General features: G+C 45.0%; 1 protein-coding gene across 3 annotated transcripts in view; it reads left to right on the top strand.

Moving 5' to 3' along the window:
- Positions 1-15,600, top strand: part of LOC130362407 (uncharacterized) — a 92,261-nt gene extending 76,661 nt beyond the window's left edge. For 2 of the 3 annotated variants that reach the window (XM_056566813.1, XM_056566812.1), the window contains exons 2-3: positions 14,103-14,405; positions 14,504-15,600. In XM_056566813.1, the coding sequence (XP_056422788.1) occupies positions 14,215-14,405; positions 14,504-15,200 (888 nt within the window). In that variant the 5' untranslated portion in view covers positions 14,103-14,214 and the 3' untranslated portion in view covers positions 15,201-15,600. Of the gene's footprint in view, positions 1-13,964; positions 14,406-14,503 lie in introns of those variants that run through there. The other variant, XM_056566811.1, reaches the window with a different exon arrangement.
- Positions 15,601-18,287: the final 2,687 nt, after the last annotated feature.

The raw sequence follows: 18,287 nt of genomic DNA, 5'->3' as shown, positions 1-18,287 counted from the left end.
TTTAGGAAGCCCCTATGGTGTCAGAACAGCAGGAAAAAAAACACATGTCACGTAACAAGGGGTACAGTGAGCCTTAACACCCCCCAGGTGTTTGAAGACTTTTCGTTAAAGTCGGATGAGTAAATGAAAAAAAAAATTTTTTAACTAAAGTGCAGTTTTTTCCCCAAAATTACCATTTTTACAAAAGGTAATGGGAAAAAATGCACCCCAAAATGTTTAACCCCATCTCTTCTGAGTATGGAAATACCCCATGTTAGGATGTAAAATGCTCTGCGGGCGAACTACAATGCTCAGAAGAGGAGTCACATTTGGCTTTTGGAAAGCAAATTTTGCTGAAATGGTTTTTGGTGGGCATGTCACATTTAGGAAGCCCCTATGGTGCCAGCACAGCAAAAAAAAACATGGCATACTATTTTGGAATCTACACCCCGCAAGGAACGTAACAAGGGGTATAGTGAGCCTTAACACCTCACAGGTGTTTCACGACTTTTTGTTAAAGTTGGATGTGTAAATGAAAAAAAAATCACTAAAATGCTGGTTTTCCCCACATTTTACATTTTTACAAGGGGTAATAGGAGAAAATGACCCCCAAAATTTGTAACCCCATTTCTTCTGAGTATGGAAATACCCCATGTGTGGACATCAAGTACTCTGCTGGCGAACTACAATGCTCAGAAGAGAAGGAGCACCATTGACCTTTTAAAGAGTGAATTTGTTTGGAATGGGAGTCAGGGGCCATGTGTGTTTACAAACTCCCCCGTGGTGCCAGAACAGTGGACCCCCCCACACGTGACCCCATTTTAAAAACTGCACCCCTCAGAATTTAAGAAGGGGTGCAGTGAGTATTTACATCCCACTGGCGTTTGACAGATCTTTGGAACAGTGGGCTGTGCAAATGAAAAATTACACATTTCATTTTCATGGACCACTGTTCCAAAAATCTGCCAGACACCTGTGGACATAAATGTTCACTGCACCCCTTATTACATTCTGTGAGCGGTCTAGTTTCCATCCAAAATGGGGTCACATGCGGGGGGGGGGGGGGTCAATTTTTCTGGCATTATGTGGGCTTTGTAAACACGTGGCCTTCAATTACGGACACATTTTCTCTTCAAAAGCCCAATGGCGCTCCCTCTCTTCTGAGCATTGTAGTGCGCCAGCAGAGCACTTTACATCCACATATCGGGTATCTTCTTACTTTTTGCCTATTTTCCCTTGTGAAAATGAAATATTTAGGGTAACACCTGCATTTTGTTTTTCATTTTCCCATCCAACTTTAACGAAAATTCGTCAAACACCTGTGGGGTGTTAAGACTCACTATACCCCTTGTTACGTTCCGTGAGGGGTGTAGTTTCCAAAATGGAGTCACATGTGGATATTTATTTTGTGTTTATGTCAGAACCGCTGTAAAATCAGCCACCCCTGTGCAAATCACCAATTTAGGCCTCAAATGTACATAGTACACTCTCACTCCTGAGCCTTGTTGTGCGCCCACAGAGCATTTTACGCCCACATATGGGGTATTTCCGTACTCAGGAGAAATTGCGTTACAAATTTTGGGGGTCTTTTTTTCCTTTAACTGCTTGTGAAAATAAAAAGTTTAGGGCAACACCAACATGTTAGTGTAAACTTTTTTTTTTTTTACGCTATCAGGCTGATGTAGCCCCCAACTTTTCCTTTTCATAAGAGTTAAAAGGAGAAAAAGCCTCCCGGAATTTGTAGTGCAATTTCTCCCGAGTATGGAAATACCTCATATGTGGCCCTAAACTTGTTCTTTGAAATACGACAGGGCTCTGAAGTGAGAGAGCGCCATGCGCATTTCAGGACTAAAAATAGAGATAGCATAGGGGTGGACATAGGGATATTCTACGCCAGTGATTCCCAAACAGGGTGCCTCCAGCTGTTGTTAAACTCTCAGCATGCCTGGACAGTCAGTGGCTGTCCGGAAATGCTGGGAGTTGTTGTTTTACAACAGCTGGAGGCTCCGTTTTGGAAACACTGCCGTACAATACGTTTTTCATTTTTATTGGAGGGGACAGTGTAAGGGGGTGTATATGTAGTGTTTTACTCTTTATTATGTGTTAGTGTTGTGTAGTGTTTTTAGGGTACATTTGCACTGACGGGTTAAGATGAGTTTCCCGCTAGGAGTTTGCGCTGCGGCGAAAAATTTCCCGCAGCTCAAACTTCAAGAAACTTACTGTAAACCTGCCCTTGTGAATGTACCCTGTACATTCACATGGGGGGACAAACCTTCAGCTGTTTAAAAACTACAACTCCCAGCATGTACTGACAGACCATGCATGCTGGGAGTTGTACTTTTGCAACAGCTGGAGGCACACTGGTTCAGTTAGGTTCTGTTACCTAACTCAGTATTTTCCAACCAGTGTGCCTCCAGCTGTTGCAAAACTAAAACTCCGAAGGGCATGCTGAGAGATGTAGTTATGCAACAGCTGGAGGTACGCAACTACAACTCCCAGCATGCCGAGAGAGTAGTCTGGGCATGCTAGGAGTTGTAGGTTTGCAACATCTGGAGGGTCACAGTTTGGAGATCACTGTATAGTGGTCTCAAACTGTAGCCCTCCAGATGTTGCTAAGCAACTCAACAGCTTCCGTAGGATACAGGAAGCCAGCCGCACGACATCGCTGCCCGCCAATCTCCACCGTCGATCGCCGCCTCACCGCCATGCATGGATAAGTGGACTTCGTCCCCGGTCCTCTGTTGTTTCCCCATTCTGCCCCACCTATTGTGGGTGGTCAGAATGGGGAAACCAAAAGTTAACATGCCCCCCCCCCCGATCTGCTATTGGTCGTCGCGTCTATACGACCAATAGCAGGGATAGGAGGGGTGGCACCCCTGCCACCTCACTCCTATCCCTTCAGGGGGATCGTAAGTGTCTTAGACAACCCCGATCCCCCTGATTTTCCGGGTCACCATAGACCCGTATGACCTGGAAATCGCAGGTGTGAATGGGGTGTCTGATGATCCCCCTTGGAATTTGAACGGGATGCCTGCTGAATGATTTCAGCAGGCATCCCGGTCCGATCCCGCGCGGCGGGGACCGGAATTCCCCATGACTTACGCATACTTCATGGGTCCTTAAGTACCAGGGTGCCATGACGTACGCGTACGTCAAGGGTCCTTAAGTGGTTAAGGGTTAAATTAACTATCCTATATTTTAAGTGGACATATAAGTAACATGTGACCAAGTATTATCGAAATATCTCCAGCCGTTTGGAAGTTATGCAGTAACATATATTTCCCATAGACTTGTATGAAACTTTAAACAAAAACCCCAACCCTTACAAATGGGGGTGAGTAAGGGTTAAATTACCTATCCTATGTTTGTTGTCGACATATAAGTAACATGTATGCCAAGTTTCATGTTACCCCCTCAGGACGTGGGGCATATGCATACGCCCTGCATCCCGAGTCCTTAAGGACGTAGGGCGTATGCATACGCCCGTGGAAATTCCGGTCCCCGCCGCTAGCCGGTTGGGGACCGGACCAGGATGCCTGCTGGAATCATTCAGCAGGCATCCCGGAACATCGCCGAGGGGGGTCCTGAGACCCCCCCATGTCGTCGATCGCAGAAAATCGCATGTCAATTCAGACATGCGATTTTCTGCTATTCCAGGCTGATCGGGTCTCTGGTGACCCGATCGCCCGGAAAATCGGGATGACCGGAGCTGTCAGTGACAGCCCCGATCATCCTGAGGGATAGGAGCGAGGTCGCAGTGCTGCAATCTCCTCCTATCCCCTGCCATTGATCAGAAATGAATTCTGACCAATGGCAGCACATGACAGGGTGTTGCCATGGAAACCCCTGCTCTGCCCACCCCTGGATGTCGGGCAGAACGGGGGGAGAAGATGGAGGCCAGTACCTGAAAAAAAGATGGCGTGGGGACCTCTGATCACCGGAGACATCCAGCGGAGATCACGGCGCAGATAGGGAGGCGACGGTGGGGGTGGGGGGGGGGGTAAATTAGGTGGCAGTAAAGCAATCTTTACTGCGGCCTTCCTAGTGGTTGCCAAACTGCAACTCCCAGCATGCCCAGACAGCCAAAGGCTGTCTGGGCATGTTAGGAGTTGTAGTTTTGCAACATCTGGAGGGTCACAGTTTGGTGACCACTGTTAAAGTGGTGCCCAAGTGGTAGCCCTCCAGATGTTGCCAAACTACAACTCTCAGCATGCCTAGACTGCCCAGGCATGCTGGGAGTTGTAGTTCTGTAACATCTGTCCCTTCAGATTTAGCAATTTTCATGAAATTTTTTAAAATTGCTGCTCTACTTTGAAGCCCTCTAATTTTTTCAAAAAGTAAAAATATGTCCATTTTATGATGCCAACATAAAGTAGACATATTGTAAATGTTAATCAATATAACATTTATTTGGAATATCAATTTTACTTACAAGCAGAGAGCTTCAAAGTTAGAGAAATGCAAAATTTTCTAAATTTTCATGAAATTTGGGGATTTTTCACCAAGAAAGGATAAAAGTAACGACGAAAATTTACCACCAAAATAAAGTAGAATGTGTCACAGAATCAGAATAATCCGTAAAAGCATCTCAGAGTTATTAATGCTTAAAGTGACGGTGGACAGAATTGCGAAAAAGGGCTCAGTCCTTAAGGTGAAAAAGGGCTGCGTCCTTAAAGGGGTTATGCGCGGCCCTGCAGTTCGGAGCTCCGCTCACAGCGTCCGGAAGTTCATTACCCCGAACGCTGTGTGCGGGCTTCCGTGTTCGCAGCCGCCGGGCGTGACATCACGCCTGGTCCCTTCGTGATGTCTCGCCCGCCCCCTCGTGAGGGGGCGGGCGAGACATCACGAGGGGGCAGGCGAGAAGTCACGAAGGGGCTGGGCGTGTCGTCACGCCCAGCGGCTGCGAACACGGTAGCCCGCACACAGCGTTCGGAGTAATGAACTTCCGGACGCTGCGAGCGGAGCTCTGGACTGCAGGGCAGCGCACAACCCCTTTAAGAGGTTAATATCTTTAGCCATTTGGACTTGATGCTGGAACATAGACACACACACATACACACACATTGAGTTTTAAATATATAGACTAGTTGAGTACCCGGCATTGCCCGGTTTTTCCTTCCTCATCCTTGTTGGGGAGGACAATCAACAAAGGAGGAAGCTTTTGACTTCATATCCCGTCCCCATATCTCGTCCTCATATCTCAACCTCATATCCCGACCTCATATCCCATCTTCATATCCTGTCCTCAGATCTCAACCTCCTATCCCGTCCTCATATCCCATCCTCATATCCAGTCCTCATATCTCGACCTCATATCCCGTCCTCATATTCCGACCTCATATCTTGACTTCATATCCCAACCTCCTATCCTGTCCTCATATCTAGACCTCATATCCCATCCTCCAATCCCGTCCTCCTATCTCGACCTCCTATCCTGTCCTCCTATCCCATCCTCCTATCCCGACCTCCTATCCCATCCTCCTATCCTGTCCTCATATTCCGTCCTCATATCTCAACCTCATATCCCGTCCTCATATCTCGACCTCATACCCTGTCCTCATATCCAGACTTTATAGCCCAACCTTCTATCCTGTCCTCATATCTCGACCTCATATCTCAACCTCCTATCCCGTCCTCATATCTGAACCTCCTATCCCGTCTTCATATCCCGTCATCATATCCCGACTTTATATCCTAACCTCATATCCCGTCCTCATATCTCAACCTCACATCCCGTCCTCATACCCCATCCTCATATCTCGTCCTCATATCCCGACCTCATATCTTGTCCTCGTATCCCGACCTCATATCCCGTCATCATATCCCAATCTTATATCCCAACATCCTAAACCATCCTCCTATCCTGTCCTCATATCTCGAACTCCTATCCCGACCTCATATCCCGTCCTCATATACTGACCTCCTATCTAGACCTCTTATCCCATCCTCATATCCCTACCTCATATCCCATCCTTACATCTTGACCTCCTATCCCAACCTCCTCTCTTTGTGAGATGGGGTGTGGCTTGCAAGCTGGATTGACACATTCACCAGGTGATGCAGAGCGGAGCTTGGGGAGTAAGGTACTGGATGTCCCATATACTTGCATGGGACTTGAAACAAAAACCCATCTTTTATGTAAGGATGTAGGTAAGGGTTAATTTTACTATGATATATTTTTATTTGACACATAAGTAATATGTGTACCAGGTATTACTGAAATATCTCCAGCCATAAAGAAGTTATGCGGGAACATACATTTCCCATTGATTTGCATGGGACTTTAAACAACAACCCTGACACTCACAAATGGGGGGTAGTTAAGGGTTAAATTAACTATCCTATATTTTAAGTGGACATATAAGTAACATGTGGCCAAGTTACATAGTTACATAGTTACATAGTTAGTACGGTCGAAAAAAGACATATGTCCATCAAGTTCAACCAGGGAATTAAGGGGTAGGGGTGTGGCGCGATATTGGGGAAGGGATGAGATTTTATATTTCTTCATAAGCATTAATCATATTTTGTTCCAGGAATGTATCTAATCCGGTTTTAAAGCTGTTAATTGTTCCTGTTGTGACCAGTTCCTGAGGTAGACTGTTCCATAAATTCACAGTCCTCACGGTAAAGAAGGCGTGTCGCCCCTTGAGACTAAACTTTTTCTTCTCCAGACGGAGGGAGTGCCCCCTCGTCCTTTGGGGGGGTTTAACCTGGAACAGTTTTTCTCCATATTTTTTGTATGGGCCATTAATATACTTATATACGTTTATCATATCCCCCCTTAAACGTCTCTTCTCAAGACTAAACAATTGTAACTCCTTTAATCGCTCCTCATAGCTAAGATGTTCCATGCCCCATATTAGTTTAGTTGCGCGTCTCTGCACCCTTTCCAACTCCGCAGTGTCCCTTTTATGGACAGGTGCCCAAAACTGAACAGCATATTCCAGGTAAGGCCGTACCAATGATTTATAAAGGGGGAGTATTATGTCCCTGTCCCTTGAGTCCATGCCTCTTTTGATACATGACAATATCCTGCCGGCTTTGGAAGCAGCAGCCTGACATTGCATGCTATTCTGTAGTCTGTGATCTACAAGTACACCCAGATCCTTCTCTACCAGTGACTCTGCCAGTTTAATCCCCCCTAAGACATACGATGCATGCATGTTATTAGTACCCAGATGCATAACTTTACATTTATCCACATTGAACCTCATTTGCCAAGTGGATGCCCAGACACTTAGTCTATCCAAGTCATCTTGTAACCTATACACATCCTCTATAGACTGTACTGTGCTACAAAGCTTGGTGTCATCTGCAAAGATAGAAACAGAGCTGTTAATACCATCCTCTATATCATTGATAAATAAATTAAACAACAGCGGTCCCAGTACTGAACAGTACTGAAGTATTATCGAAATATCTCCAGCCGTTTGAAAGTTATGCAGTGACATATATTTCCCATAGACTTGCATGGGACTTTAAACAAAAACCCCGACCCTGGCAAATAGGGGTGAGTAAGGGTTAAATCACCTATCCTATGTTTGTTGTTGACATATAAGTAACATGTGTGCCAAGTTTCATGTTAATAACTTCAGCCGTTTGGACATAATGCTGGAATACACACACACACACACACACATATATATAGATACTAGCTGAGTACCCGACGTTGCCCGGTTTTTCCTTCCTTTTTTTTTAACACTTTATTTAAATTTTGCAATATATAACAAGCAGTCTCCAGTCAGGAGGACATAGTAAAATACCAAAAACACTGGTAAAAGAAAACAAAAGGTAGAAACTGTCAATAACAGAATTCCGTCTGGTATAATAATATCACACATGAGCGCCAATATATGCAATCAGTACGAGGTCAAAGTAGAAAAATCCTAAAGAGCCTTTGCCCACTCAAACCATTGGTCTATACGGTGTTTAGGCAGTCCTTTCCTCTTGGCAATAAGTCCTTCCATAGTACAGTTATGCCGAAGTGTTGCCTTAAGGGCAGCGATACTTGGAAGCTCAGGCGACTTCCAGTGTTGAGCAACAGCCGTTCTAGTGACAGTAAGTACATGAAAAATAACAGTAACACAGGCGGTAGGTAGTAGTTCCGTTTGTAAGGTGAGCAGAGCCATCTCAGGTCCCCATATAAACGGTACATTGACATAGCTCTGGAGGACGCGGTGAATATCTGACCACAGAGGCCGGATGTGAGGGCACGTCCACCATATATGCATTAAAGTACCGATCTCCCTCTCCCTCACCTCCAGCACAGTGGTGACACAGATGCATACAATTTGGCTAAACGGGCGGGAGTGTAATACCACCTATAAAGGAGTTTACGGGAGGCTTCAAGATGATTAACACAACGGGAGAACTTTTTGGGTAAAATGAACACATGTTCCCACTGGTCAGAGGTGAAGGTACAGGATAAATCTCCCTCCCATCTCTCTTGAAATGAAAAACGTACATTGTTTGCAGATTTCAGGATTTCTGTGTACCCAACTGTTATACCCCTCCTAAAACAGCTACTATTATAAAAGTGTTTTTCAAATAAAGTCCTGGGGGGCACGTCAGTCCAGTGTAGTGAGTCTAGAAAGTGTCGTAATCTTAAATACTTATAGAAGTCTTTATTGGGGATATCATAAGTATCGACTAATGTAGAGAAGGGAACAACACCACCCTCTCCTAATACATTCTGCACATGTGTAAGCCCCTTCACGGTCCAAGTGTGAAAGTCAATGTCAGCTAAGTAGGTCCCTATAGCGTCTAGAGGGATATCATTACGCCTAGGCGGGATCAGGGACAAGCAAAGATCAGTTTTGCTCCACAGTCTAACCGCTGCTGCCACAGTAGAGTAAGTAGAGGAGGGAGCGAAGGTAGGGTTAAACCGTAAAGACCATAGAAAGTGAGACAAGGAAGGGGAAGTTAGGAGCTCTGCTTCAATGTCCACCCAGTGAGGTGGGTCCAATTGCCACCACCACTTCTTAAGCTGGTCTAAAATCACGGCCTGGTAATGGGCTCGTAAGTTGGGGACCCCCATGCCACCCCGGTCAATAGGCTGGTACATAAGAGCAGCCCCTACCCTAGAACGTTTGTTTGCCCAAATGAAACCTAATAGTAACTTTTGGAGTTGGGTTATATATGTTGCAGGAATGATTACTGGGAGATTCCTAAAAAAATAGAGTATCTTGGGCAACAGCATCATTTTAACCGCAGCTATTCGCCCTGCCCACGAGATAGGCAACTTAGAATAGTTGTCCACTTCCTTGCAGAGCTGAGTTCTAAGCATGGTAAAATTTACCCCTACTAAACGGTCAGGTTGTGAGGTCAGGACAACGCCAAGGTACGGGATCTGTCCCTCTGCCCATGTAAAGGGAAATCTATGCTTGAGGGCGCATTCCATTGCCTTGGGGACATTCAGGGCCAAAACGCTAGATTTAGAGGTATTAATCTTGTAGTAGCTCACTGCACTGAATTCCTGTATTATAGCCATTACTTCTGGAAGGGATGTCTGAGGGCGGGAGAGACATATAATGACGTCTTCGGCAAACAACCCAACACGGTGGTCAACATCACCTATTCGTATACCTTCTACCACCGACGACGTCCTTATACGCTGAGCAAAGGGTTCCATCACCAAGGTAAATATGACCGGGGAAAGGGGGCAGTCCTGTCTGGTCCCATTACTCAAAAGGAAGGCCTTTGAAAGGGCTCCAGAGGTAAATACTCTCGCTGAGGGATCAGAGTAAAGGGCCATAATAGCATCTCTAAAGTGAGGGATTTGAAATTTGCAGAGTACCGCTCTGAGATACTCCCAATGCACCCGATCGAACGCCTTCTCCGCATCCAATGATAGGAGCAGAGAAGGCGTCCGGTCGGAGTGGGCTCTGGCAATCAGATCCAGGAGGCGTCTAGTGCCGTCCAGTGCCTGGCGACCCCGTACAAAGCCCACCTGGTCCTTCGCAACTAATGTCGGTAAAAAGAGATTAAGCCGTGAGGCCAACAGCATAGCATACAATTTAATGTCACTATTTAACAAAGAAATAGGCCGATAGCTGGTGGTATCATCGATAGGTTTGCCAGCCTTGGGTATAGTAACCACCAGTGCCTCCAACATCTCCCTAGGGGGCCGGCCAAGGTCCGCTATAGAGTTAAACGTCCGCACTAGGAATGGAGCAACTAAGGGTCCAAATTTTTTATAAAAATCGTTGGAAATACCGTCGGGCCCCGGATATTTGTGTAATTTAAGGGCACGGATACAGGTAAGCACCTCCTCCACAGTAAAAGCCCTGTCTAGCTCCTTCGCCTGTTCTAGAGTTAAAGAAGGAAGAGACATAGAAGAAAGAAAGGAAGAGATAGCGGCAGCAGACGGCTGATGTGTAGCAGTATCCGTATTCAAATTATAAAGGTGCTCGTAATATCTAGCAAAATAGTTGGCTATACCCTGGGGTTCCGACACCTTCGCACCAGAGCTATCAGTCATGTATGGTATCCTAGCCTTCGTAGTCCGTCTCTTAAGTTGTTTAGCAAGGAGAGCACCAGACTTATTGCCCTGCCAATAGTAGGACATTTTTAATCTGCGAAGGGCAAGTTCATAGGTATGGAGTGAGAGGGAGTGAAGCTGAGCATTCAACTGCGAAAGCTCCTCTGCACGATCCCGAGAGTATGAAGCTTTGTTTAGACGATGGAGCTCAGCTATCCTCTGTCGTAAATCTAGCGTCTGTGACAACCGTTGTTTCCTCTCGTGAGCTGTCTGGCTAATGAAGTTTCCCCTGATTGTGGCCTTAAAGGCACACCACAACATTGGATCACTAACGTCCCCAGTATCATTTACCTGGAAGTACGCCGAGACCATGGAAGACGTGGCATCCGCATACTCTGGGTGGTTCAAGATCATGGCATTGAGCCTCCACACAGATATTGGGTGTTGAAGGTATCTCTCCCTGATAGTAATGCTTAAGGGTGAATGGTCAGACCATTCAATTGGTAGAATTTTGGCATGCTCTATCAGGGGCAGAAGAGACCTGGAGGTGAGGGCGTAATCGATGCGGGAGTATGTGTGATGGGCTTTAGAGTAAAAGGTAAAATCCCTTTCAGTGGGGTGAAGCACCCTCCATGCATCATGTAGATCATACTGAGATGCAAGAGAGAAGAAGCCTGTGGGCTCCCGTCTCAGAATGGGGGAGGTAGAGTCAACATGAGGCCACATAGCTAGATTAAAATCCCCCATGAACATTACGTGTCCCAAAGCTAGTCCCTCTACCTTCCTAAACAGTGATGCAAGAAACACACATTGTCGACTATTGGGAGCGTACAGAGCTACTAACGTGTATTGGACGTTATTAAGCAGGCACACCAGAATAAGGTACCGTCCCCCCCTGTCTACCTCCACTTTTTGTACAGAGAAAGCAACCGTATCCCTGATGGCTACAGAAACCCCCTTTTTCTTATGTAAAGCATGGGAGTAGAATATGTGGAGATAGTTCTTGTTCTTCAGTCTCCCCGCATCACTCTCATTTAAATGTGTCTCCTGCACACACATCACGTCTGCATGCAGACGCCTAGCCTCTTTCCAGAGAAGTGAACGCTTGAAGGGGGAATTAAGACCATTAGCATTTAGGGACACTATATTAATAACCATAATAAGATAACAGTATATGCATTAGACCACCCCTCGCAAAGGCACGTTACACAAAGGCAGGCTGTAATAGTGCACATATTAACAGGTGTAAACATGCAATGTATACCAGACCAGACATGACAACAAAAACAATAACACACATTAAACAAGACAAACCAGGAACAACAAATAGTTAAGAGCAGAAAGGCCATGTGGTAAGCCTAAGATGGGGACAAATAGGTGGAGAAAGTCCGCAGCCAGGCCTATACAGTTAGTTACCAAACATAGTACCCTAGTAGTGAAAGAAAAACATAATGGGCACAGGTAGGGCTACCGTCTCGGTCCAGCAAAACCAGTTGAAGCTCTAATGACTTTTTCGCTTCCTGTTGGTGACCAAGTGCCATTCCTCTGTAACTCCCGGGAGAGGAGATGCTCCGGTGGAACGGGGAGAGGAGGTCAGAGTAAGTAAGTTCCATTCCGCGCATAAGCGGTTAAGTTCCTCCGGCGAAGAGACCACCATCTTACCCCCGTTGCGTGTGACGATCATTTTAACAGGATATCCCCATTTGTAGGGGATGCCATTATCACGTAGAACCTTAGCTCCTGCACCAAATTCACGTCTTCTGGCTAAGGTAGCCGCTGACAAATCAGTATACAGTTAAAACTCCGCAAATCGGTCAGGCAGGGAGGAGGCCACCCGAGCCTCATGCAGCAATTTCTCTTTAATGTGAAAGAAATGCATTCTGAGGATCACTTCTCTAGGGACCGCAGCCGGGAGCGCCTTGGGTTTGGGCAGTCTATGAACCCTATCCATCAGCAAATCCATAGAGGAAGCTTGGGGCAGAAGAAGCGCAAAGAAGTCTGTAAGGTAAGCATTGAGATCTTCAGTTTTGACTGATTCAGGTACGCCGCGCACCCGAAAATTATTGCGGCGAGACCGGTCCTCCATATCCGCAATCTTAAGTTTCAACGCCGTGACCTCATCTTCTAGAGAGTTAGCCACATCCACCACCTCATTGTGGGACGAGGTGAGCTCAGCCATCTTGTTCTCTATATGTGAAGTGCAGCGAGGAGATCTCAGACTGAATACTAGAGACCGCATTTTGGATATCTGCGTGTAGAGAACTTCGTAGCTTAGCTAGCAGTCCCCTCATTATTGACTCAGTGAGTGGCGATTGGGAGGAGAGCCCAGTCTCCGTCTCATGGCGGGCTCCAGAGCACTGAGGCGCAGGGGTAGCTGGAGGATAGCGTACCTGAGAGGGCCCAGATGTAACTGATGGTCTGCCAGAGCCGGTCAATAGCTTCTGAGTCGGCGAGCCGCTCTGCTCGCTGTCTGCTCTGGGTGAGGAGGATGCCGGAGACGCGCTGCCTGTAGCCGGGGAAGCAGAGCCCGTGGAGGAAGGCGCCCCGGACAGCTGCACAGGAGATGTAGCCGCGCCATCTTGAGCGGCCTCCGCCGCCGGAAAGAACCCGGTGAGCTTCATTGGGCTTTTCTTCTTTCCTCTGTTGCGGGTCATCACCATGTAGGCAGTATGCTCCCCGATCGGAACCAGCGGTTTCCAGGGCAAGAATCAGGGTACCAACGCTGCGTAGCCGCTATCAGGCCCAGTGGTTAGCGGAGCACACGAACTATGCGACCGCCGCCATGCGCTGCTAGACACGCCCCCCCCCCGGTTTTTCCTTCCTAATCCTTGTTGGGGAAGAAAAACAACAAAGGAGGAAGCTTTTGACTTCATATCTCATCTTCATATATTGTTGTCATATCCCGTCCTCATATCTCAACCTCATATTCCATCCTCCTATCTCGACCTCATACATCAACCTCCTATCCCGTCCTCATATCTCGACCTCCTATCCCGTCCTCATATCCCATCCTCATAACCCGATTACATATCCCGTCATCATAGCCCGACCCAATATCCCATCCTCATATCCTGACCTTATATCCCGTCCTCATATTCTGCCCTCATATCCCATCCTTATGTCACATCCTCATATGCTGTCCTCATATCCAGTCCTTATGTCCCATCCTCATATCCTGTCCTCAGGTGGGACTGATTTGTGATGAAGATATTGTAACGTTGCTTTCACACATTGTAAGGTTCATTCATCTGTTATAAACGTTCGTTTTAATGTATTGTAAAATCAAAAAACGTCCGTATAATAATGAATTAGTTAATGAATGAATAAGGGTCCAAAGTTCCGTTATTAAAACGGATAGTTGTTTATCCGTTTGTATCTATTATGATCCGTTATAATCCGTTGTTATATCCGTTAATAATGTCCGTTTTTTTAACCTTTTCTTGACCTTTCTACCTGTCACACCTTGCAACATCTGAAGCTCCGCCTCCTACTCCAAGGGAAGGGTATAAAAGGGTGCTACAATGATCTGGCAGCAGTCTGAATTTCAGCATTGAGAGGGAGAGTACTGTTGCTTGGATTGCTTGCTGTCAGACTTTACCATAGTGAATTTCAACATGTTTCCCACCCACCTTTCCTACAGTTTCGGTGTTCTGCTGTGGCATGACCAACAAAGAAGAAGGAGAAGATCCGAAGATGATGAGAGACGTCACCACCGCTGAAGATATTGGATCCATCCCATCACTGCGGCACGGATGTCCCATGGGGCTCACAGCACTTTGTACGTGGAGTTGCGCCAGCACCACGAGAAGTTTGCAAGCTACCCACGGATGTCTGCAGCAACATTTGATGACCTTCTACCATGCATCAGTGAAAGGATCTGTCACCAAGACACCGGCCTCAGAAGGAGCATCTTGGCAGAAGAACCCCTCATCGTAACCCTCAGGTATGAAGTCAAAATCCTATTGTTTTTTTGCATTGTTCATCCAATGTGTTTTACAAAATACTAAAACCATTTTTTTTTTTCAAACTGTTTAATTTCAGGTTCCTGGCAACAGGTGAGAGTTTTTCGTCTCTCCACCAGTTTCGCCTGGGAACTTCCACCATCTCTGGGATTGTCTGGACCACCTGCAAGGCCCCGTGGGATTGCCTTCTAGCAGACATTCTCCCACAACCTTCAGCAGAACATTGGTTTGGTATTGCAGAGAAGTTCCAGGAAGTCACACAGTTTCCAAACTGTGTTGGAGCAATCGACGGGAAGCACATCAGGATCCAGAAGTTCTTCTCCACTATACTTATGGCCGTTGCGGATGTGCAGTACAGATTCATCGCTGTGGACATTGGGTCAAATGGAAGAACGAACGACTCCTGTGTGTTCAAGAACTCTGCCATGGGGAGGAGGATCTACTCTGGTGAGATGGAACTTCCTGAAGCAAGGGCCTTTCTTGGGACTGATGGACCTCCAATGCCCTTTGTTTTTGTTGGGGGCAAGGCCTTCCAGATGTGTGCAAACTTGCTGAAGCCTTACTCCAGCCGAGGACTCTACCACTGCAAGAGGATCTTCAATTACAGACTGTCACATGCAAGACGCTATGTGGAGTGTGCCTTTGGAATTTTTGCGGGCAAATGGCGGATCTTCACACGGCCAATCCAACTGCACCCGGACATGGTTGATCAGTTTGTTAAGGCAACTGTTGTTTTCCAAAACTTCATCCTAACCAAGGAGCCTCCCCCACAGTGATCTGGAAGAAGTGGAAGCAGCTCTGCCTGGACTACAGCAGTCATCAAGAAGATCAACCCAGGCCGTCATACGTCTCAGAGACGATTTTACACAGTATTTCCTGACAGAAGCTTGCAGTGTGTCTTGGCAGGATCATATGTTCTGAACTTTCTTGGACATTTTTTTTTTTTAGGTTACAGTCCCTTTTGATAGAAAACTGCTGATGTTTTTTGCATGTTGTGTGTACACTTTGCTTGCAGGATATGGGAGGGGGTAGATTGTATGCCTCAGTGTCAAAGTCACACAGGGGCGTACAATCTGACACCTCCCCTATCCTGCTAGCAAATTAATTGAATTTAACACTGGGTGGTAGAAGACCTTTACTATCCTGAAAGCAAACCCTAGTTGGGTGTAAAAAAAAAAAAAATTGTCAAAGTCATTATATCTAGTGAAGAAAATAAAATTAACTATGTACAGTTTTGTGGGGTTTTTCGGCTTTAAAAAGCCCTATAATTTTTCGGTTTTAAAAAGCCCTATAAAGATTGCAAAAGAAAAATTGTTTAAAAAAAAAAAAAAAAACATTGGACATACTTCTGCAGTTCATGGCACTTTTGGAGGAATCTGCTCAACTAGAAGGAAAAAAATATTTCTATAATAAAAACAAAAAGTCTGTCAATCCATCTATCCTGGAATGACAGGTCCACCCAGGTTTTACAGATTGCACTGTATATATCCATCCAAAGAGCCTTGGAGTATTGGCATGGTTTGGGTCGTACGAATCCCAAAGAGCAGGATGAGCCTCAACCATAGCAATGAGTAGGTTATCATCAATTAGGAGGCTGAGGCTCATTCTGTTCCCATTCAATATTCGCCCGACTGGGCTTGGCGGCAACCTCAAAGTATAAAGATTTTGATATTAGTTTTGAAAAAACTAGTGTATTCAGTTGACTACGCAAGCAATCACATTGGTTCTAAAGCTATAAAAGTAAAAAAAAATGTGTAGGTAAGGGTTAATTTTACTATCATATATTTTTATTTGACATATAAGTGATATGTAAAACCAAAAAAAGGGAAAAACCACTTGAAAACGGACCATAAGTAAAATAAAATAAATTTTATTTAGGATGATTCAAAAACATATAAAATACACACACAGCGTGGACAAACAAAGGTGGGAACCAGGGAGCAGGGGGAGACAACTAAGGGGGTAAAGAAATAGTCCAGGTGTGCTAAACAATGGTGCAAAGAGACAAGTATATCAAAGTGAAATTGAAGAAATCATATACCCATAAGGCGCATATAAGGGCAACATTGCCTCATTAATAAATAAATGTGCACTTGTCAGTTGCAGTACAAATCACATGAATAAAGTGCCAAAAGCGTACAAGATAGATGGATAAGACCAATATAATTAAAAAGCACACAAAAGCGGATCGCAATGAAAGCCACATGTAATGGTGGCATGAATCAATGGAACTCCCTCCGTTCCCCAGTTACCCACCAGACCTCCAACACGTTTAACCCAGCGAGGCTTTGTCTAGGACAAAGCCCCGCTGGGTGAAATGTGTTGGAGGTCTGGTGGGTAACTGGGGAACGGAGGGAGTTCCATTGATTCATGCCACCATTACATGTGGCTTTCATTGCGATCCGCTTTTGTGTGCTTTTTAATTATATTGGTCTTATCCATCTATCTTGTCGCCCCCATCCGTGTGACTATTTCTGCACCCAAATTTTACGCCGCACAACCTACACTTTTGAAAACACTCGGAGTGTTTTTTTTTTTTTTTACTCTGATATGGGCCTTCTTTAAACCAAAAATGGGCGTGTTCCCGACAAAAAGCCGAAAATACTCGGAGTACTTCAAAAATCACTCCAAAAAAAGTCTGAGTTTGGCTCCCAGAATAACTGACAGCCAAGAGGACGAGTGAAAATAAAAAAATTGAATGATTTGTAACAAGGGATTGTATAACATTGGGGTGTGTTAAAGTAATTTGTTTTCTAACCTGAAAACATTTTGTACAGCTCAACACTTTTATGAATAAAATATTGAATGCTTTTGTGATAGTTAATATATATATATTTTTTTCTTTTTTAACACATTTGCAATATTAGGTTTAAATCAATTTAACACCCAAGCTGATAAACAAGGATAATTGTTTGAAAAATTATAACACATGAATACTTTTGATTCATGGAAACATTTTTAAACAAACAAGTCTAAACCATTTTGACTCACACAACTTATTTCTGTATCACGGAGTTTGTGCGACACAATTGACTTGTGCGACACAAAAAAAACGTGCGACACTAAAAAAAACGAAATGTGCAACACAATAGTAAATGAGCCTGAAAAAAAGATGAGTGATATTGAAATCACTCCAGAATAAACACTCCACTCTTAGTAAATCACGGCCATTGTATTTACTAAGATTTCCGCAGAAAATGTGTTGCATTTGAGCTGAGGAAAACCCTACAGATCAGAGCATGTGTAAAGAAAGGAAAATGTAGGGAAAGTGGAAAATGTAGAGAAACCTTAGTAAATACCGTGGAAAAAAAATTATAGGGAATTAAAACCCACAAAAAAAACTCCACTCCACTCTTAGTAAATAAGGGCCATTGAGTTTTATATACAGTATATATAGATTATATTATCCCAAGACTCAATAACCCCATATTAATATAAATAATCATATTATAATATTGTATTTCTAATATATATATATATATATATATATATATATATATATATATATTGTGATAAAGGGATAAGGAAAGGGAGCATTTCCTTGACTGACTCTGAATGATCCCTCACCTGGGGCCTAAGTAATCAGGCAGCAGACAGGGGAGGTGCTCAAAAGGAAGAGGCTCAGTCTGATCTGGGCTCTCTCTGGGAAACAGCATGTCGCTGTAGGGGGAGACACTTGGGCCCTGTTGAGGAAGCACACAGCTGGAGCTGTGAGTGGCCCAAGTCACAATGTGAACTGTGAGTAAAACAGGTTGCAGGGGCACATGTTTCATGCTGGCTGAGGGTAGCTCACCAGTAAGTAGTCAGGGCATGCTTACATGTGTAGTCAGTGACCAGATGGTTATGTTTTGTTTTGTTTTACC

This window comes from Hyla sarda, chromosome 3 (genome assembly GCF_029499605.1).
Source record: "Hyla sarda isolate aHylSar1 chromosome 3, aHylSar1.hap1, whole genome shotgun sequence".
Taxonomy (NCBI): Eukaryota; Metazoa; Chordata; class Amphibia; order Anura; family Hylidae; genus Hyla; species Hyla sarda.
This window is presented reverse-complemented; position numbering and strand designations above follow the sequence as displayed.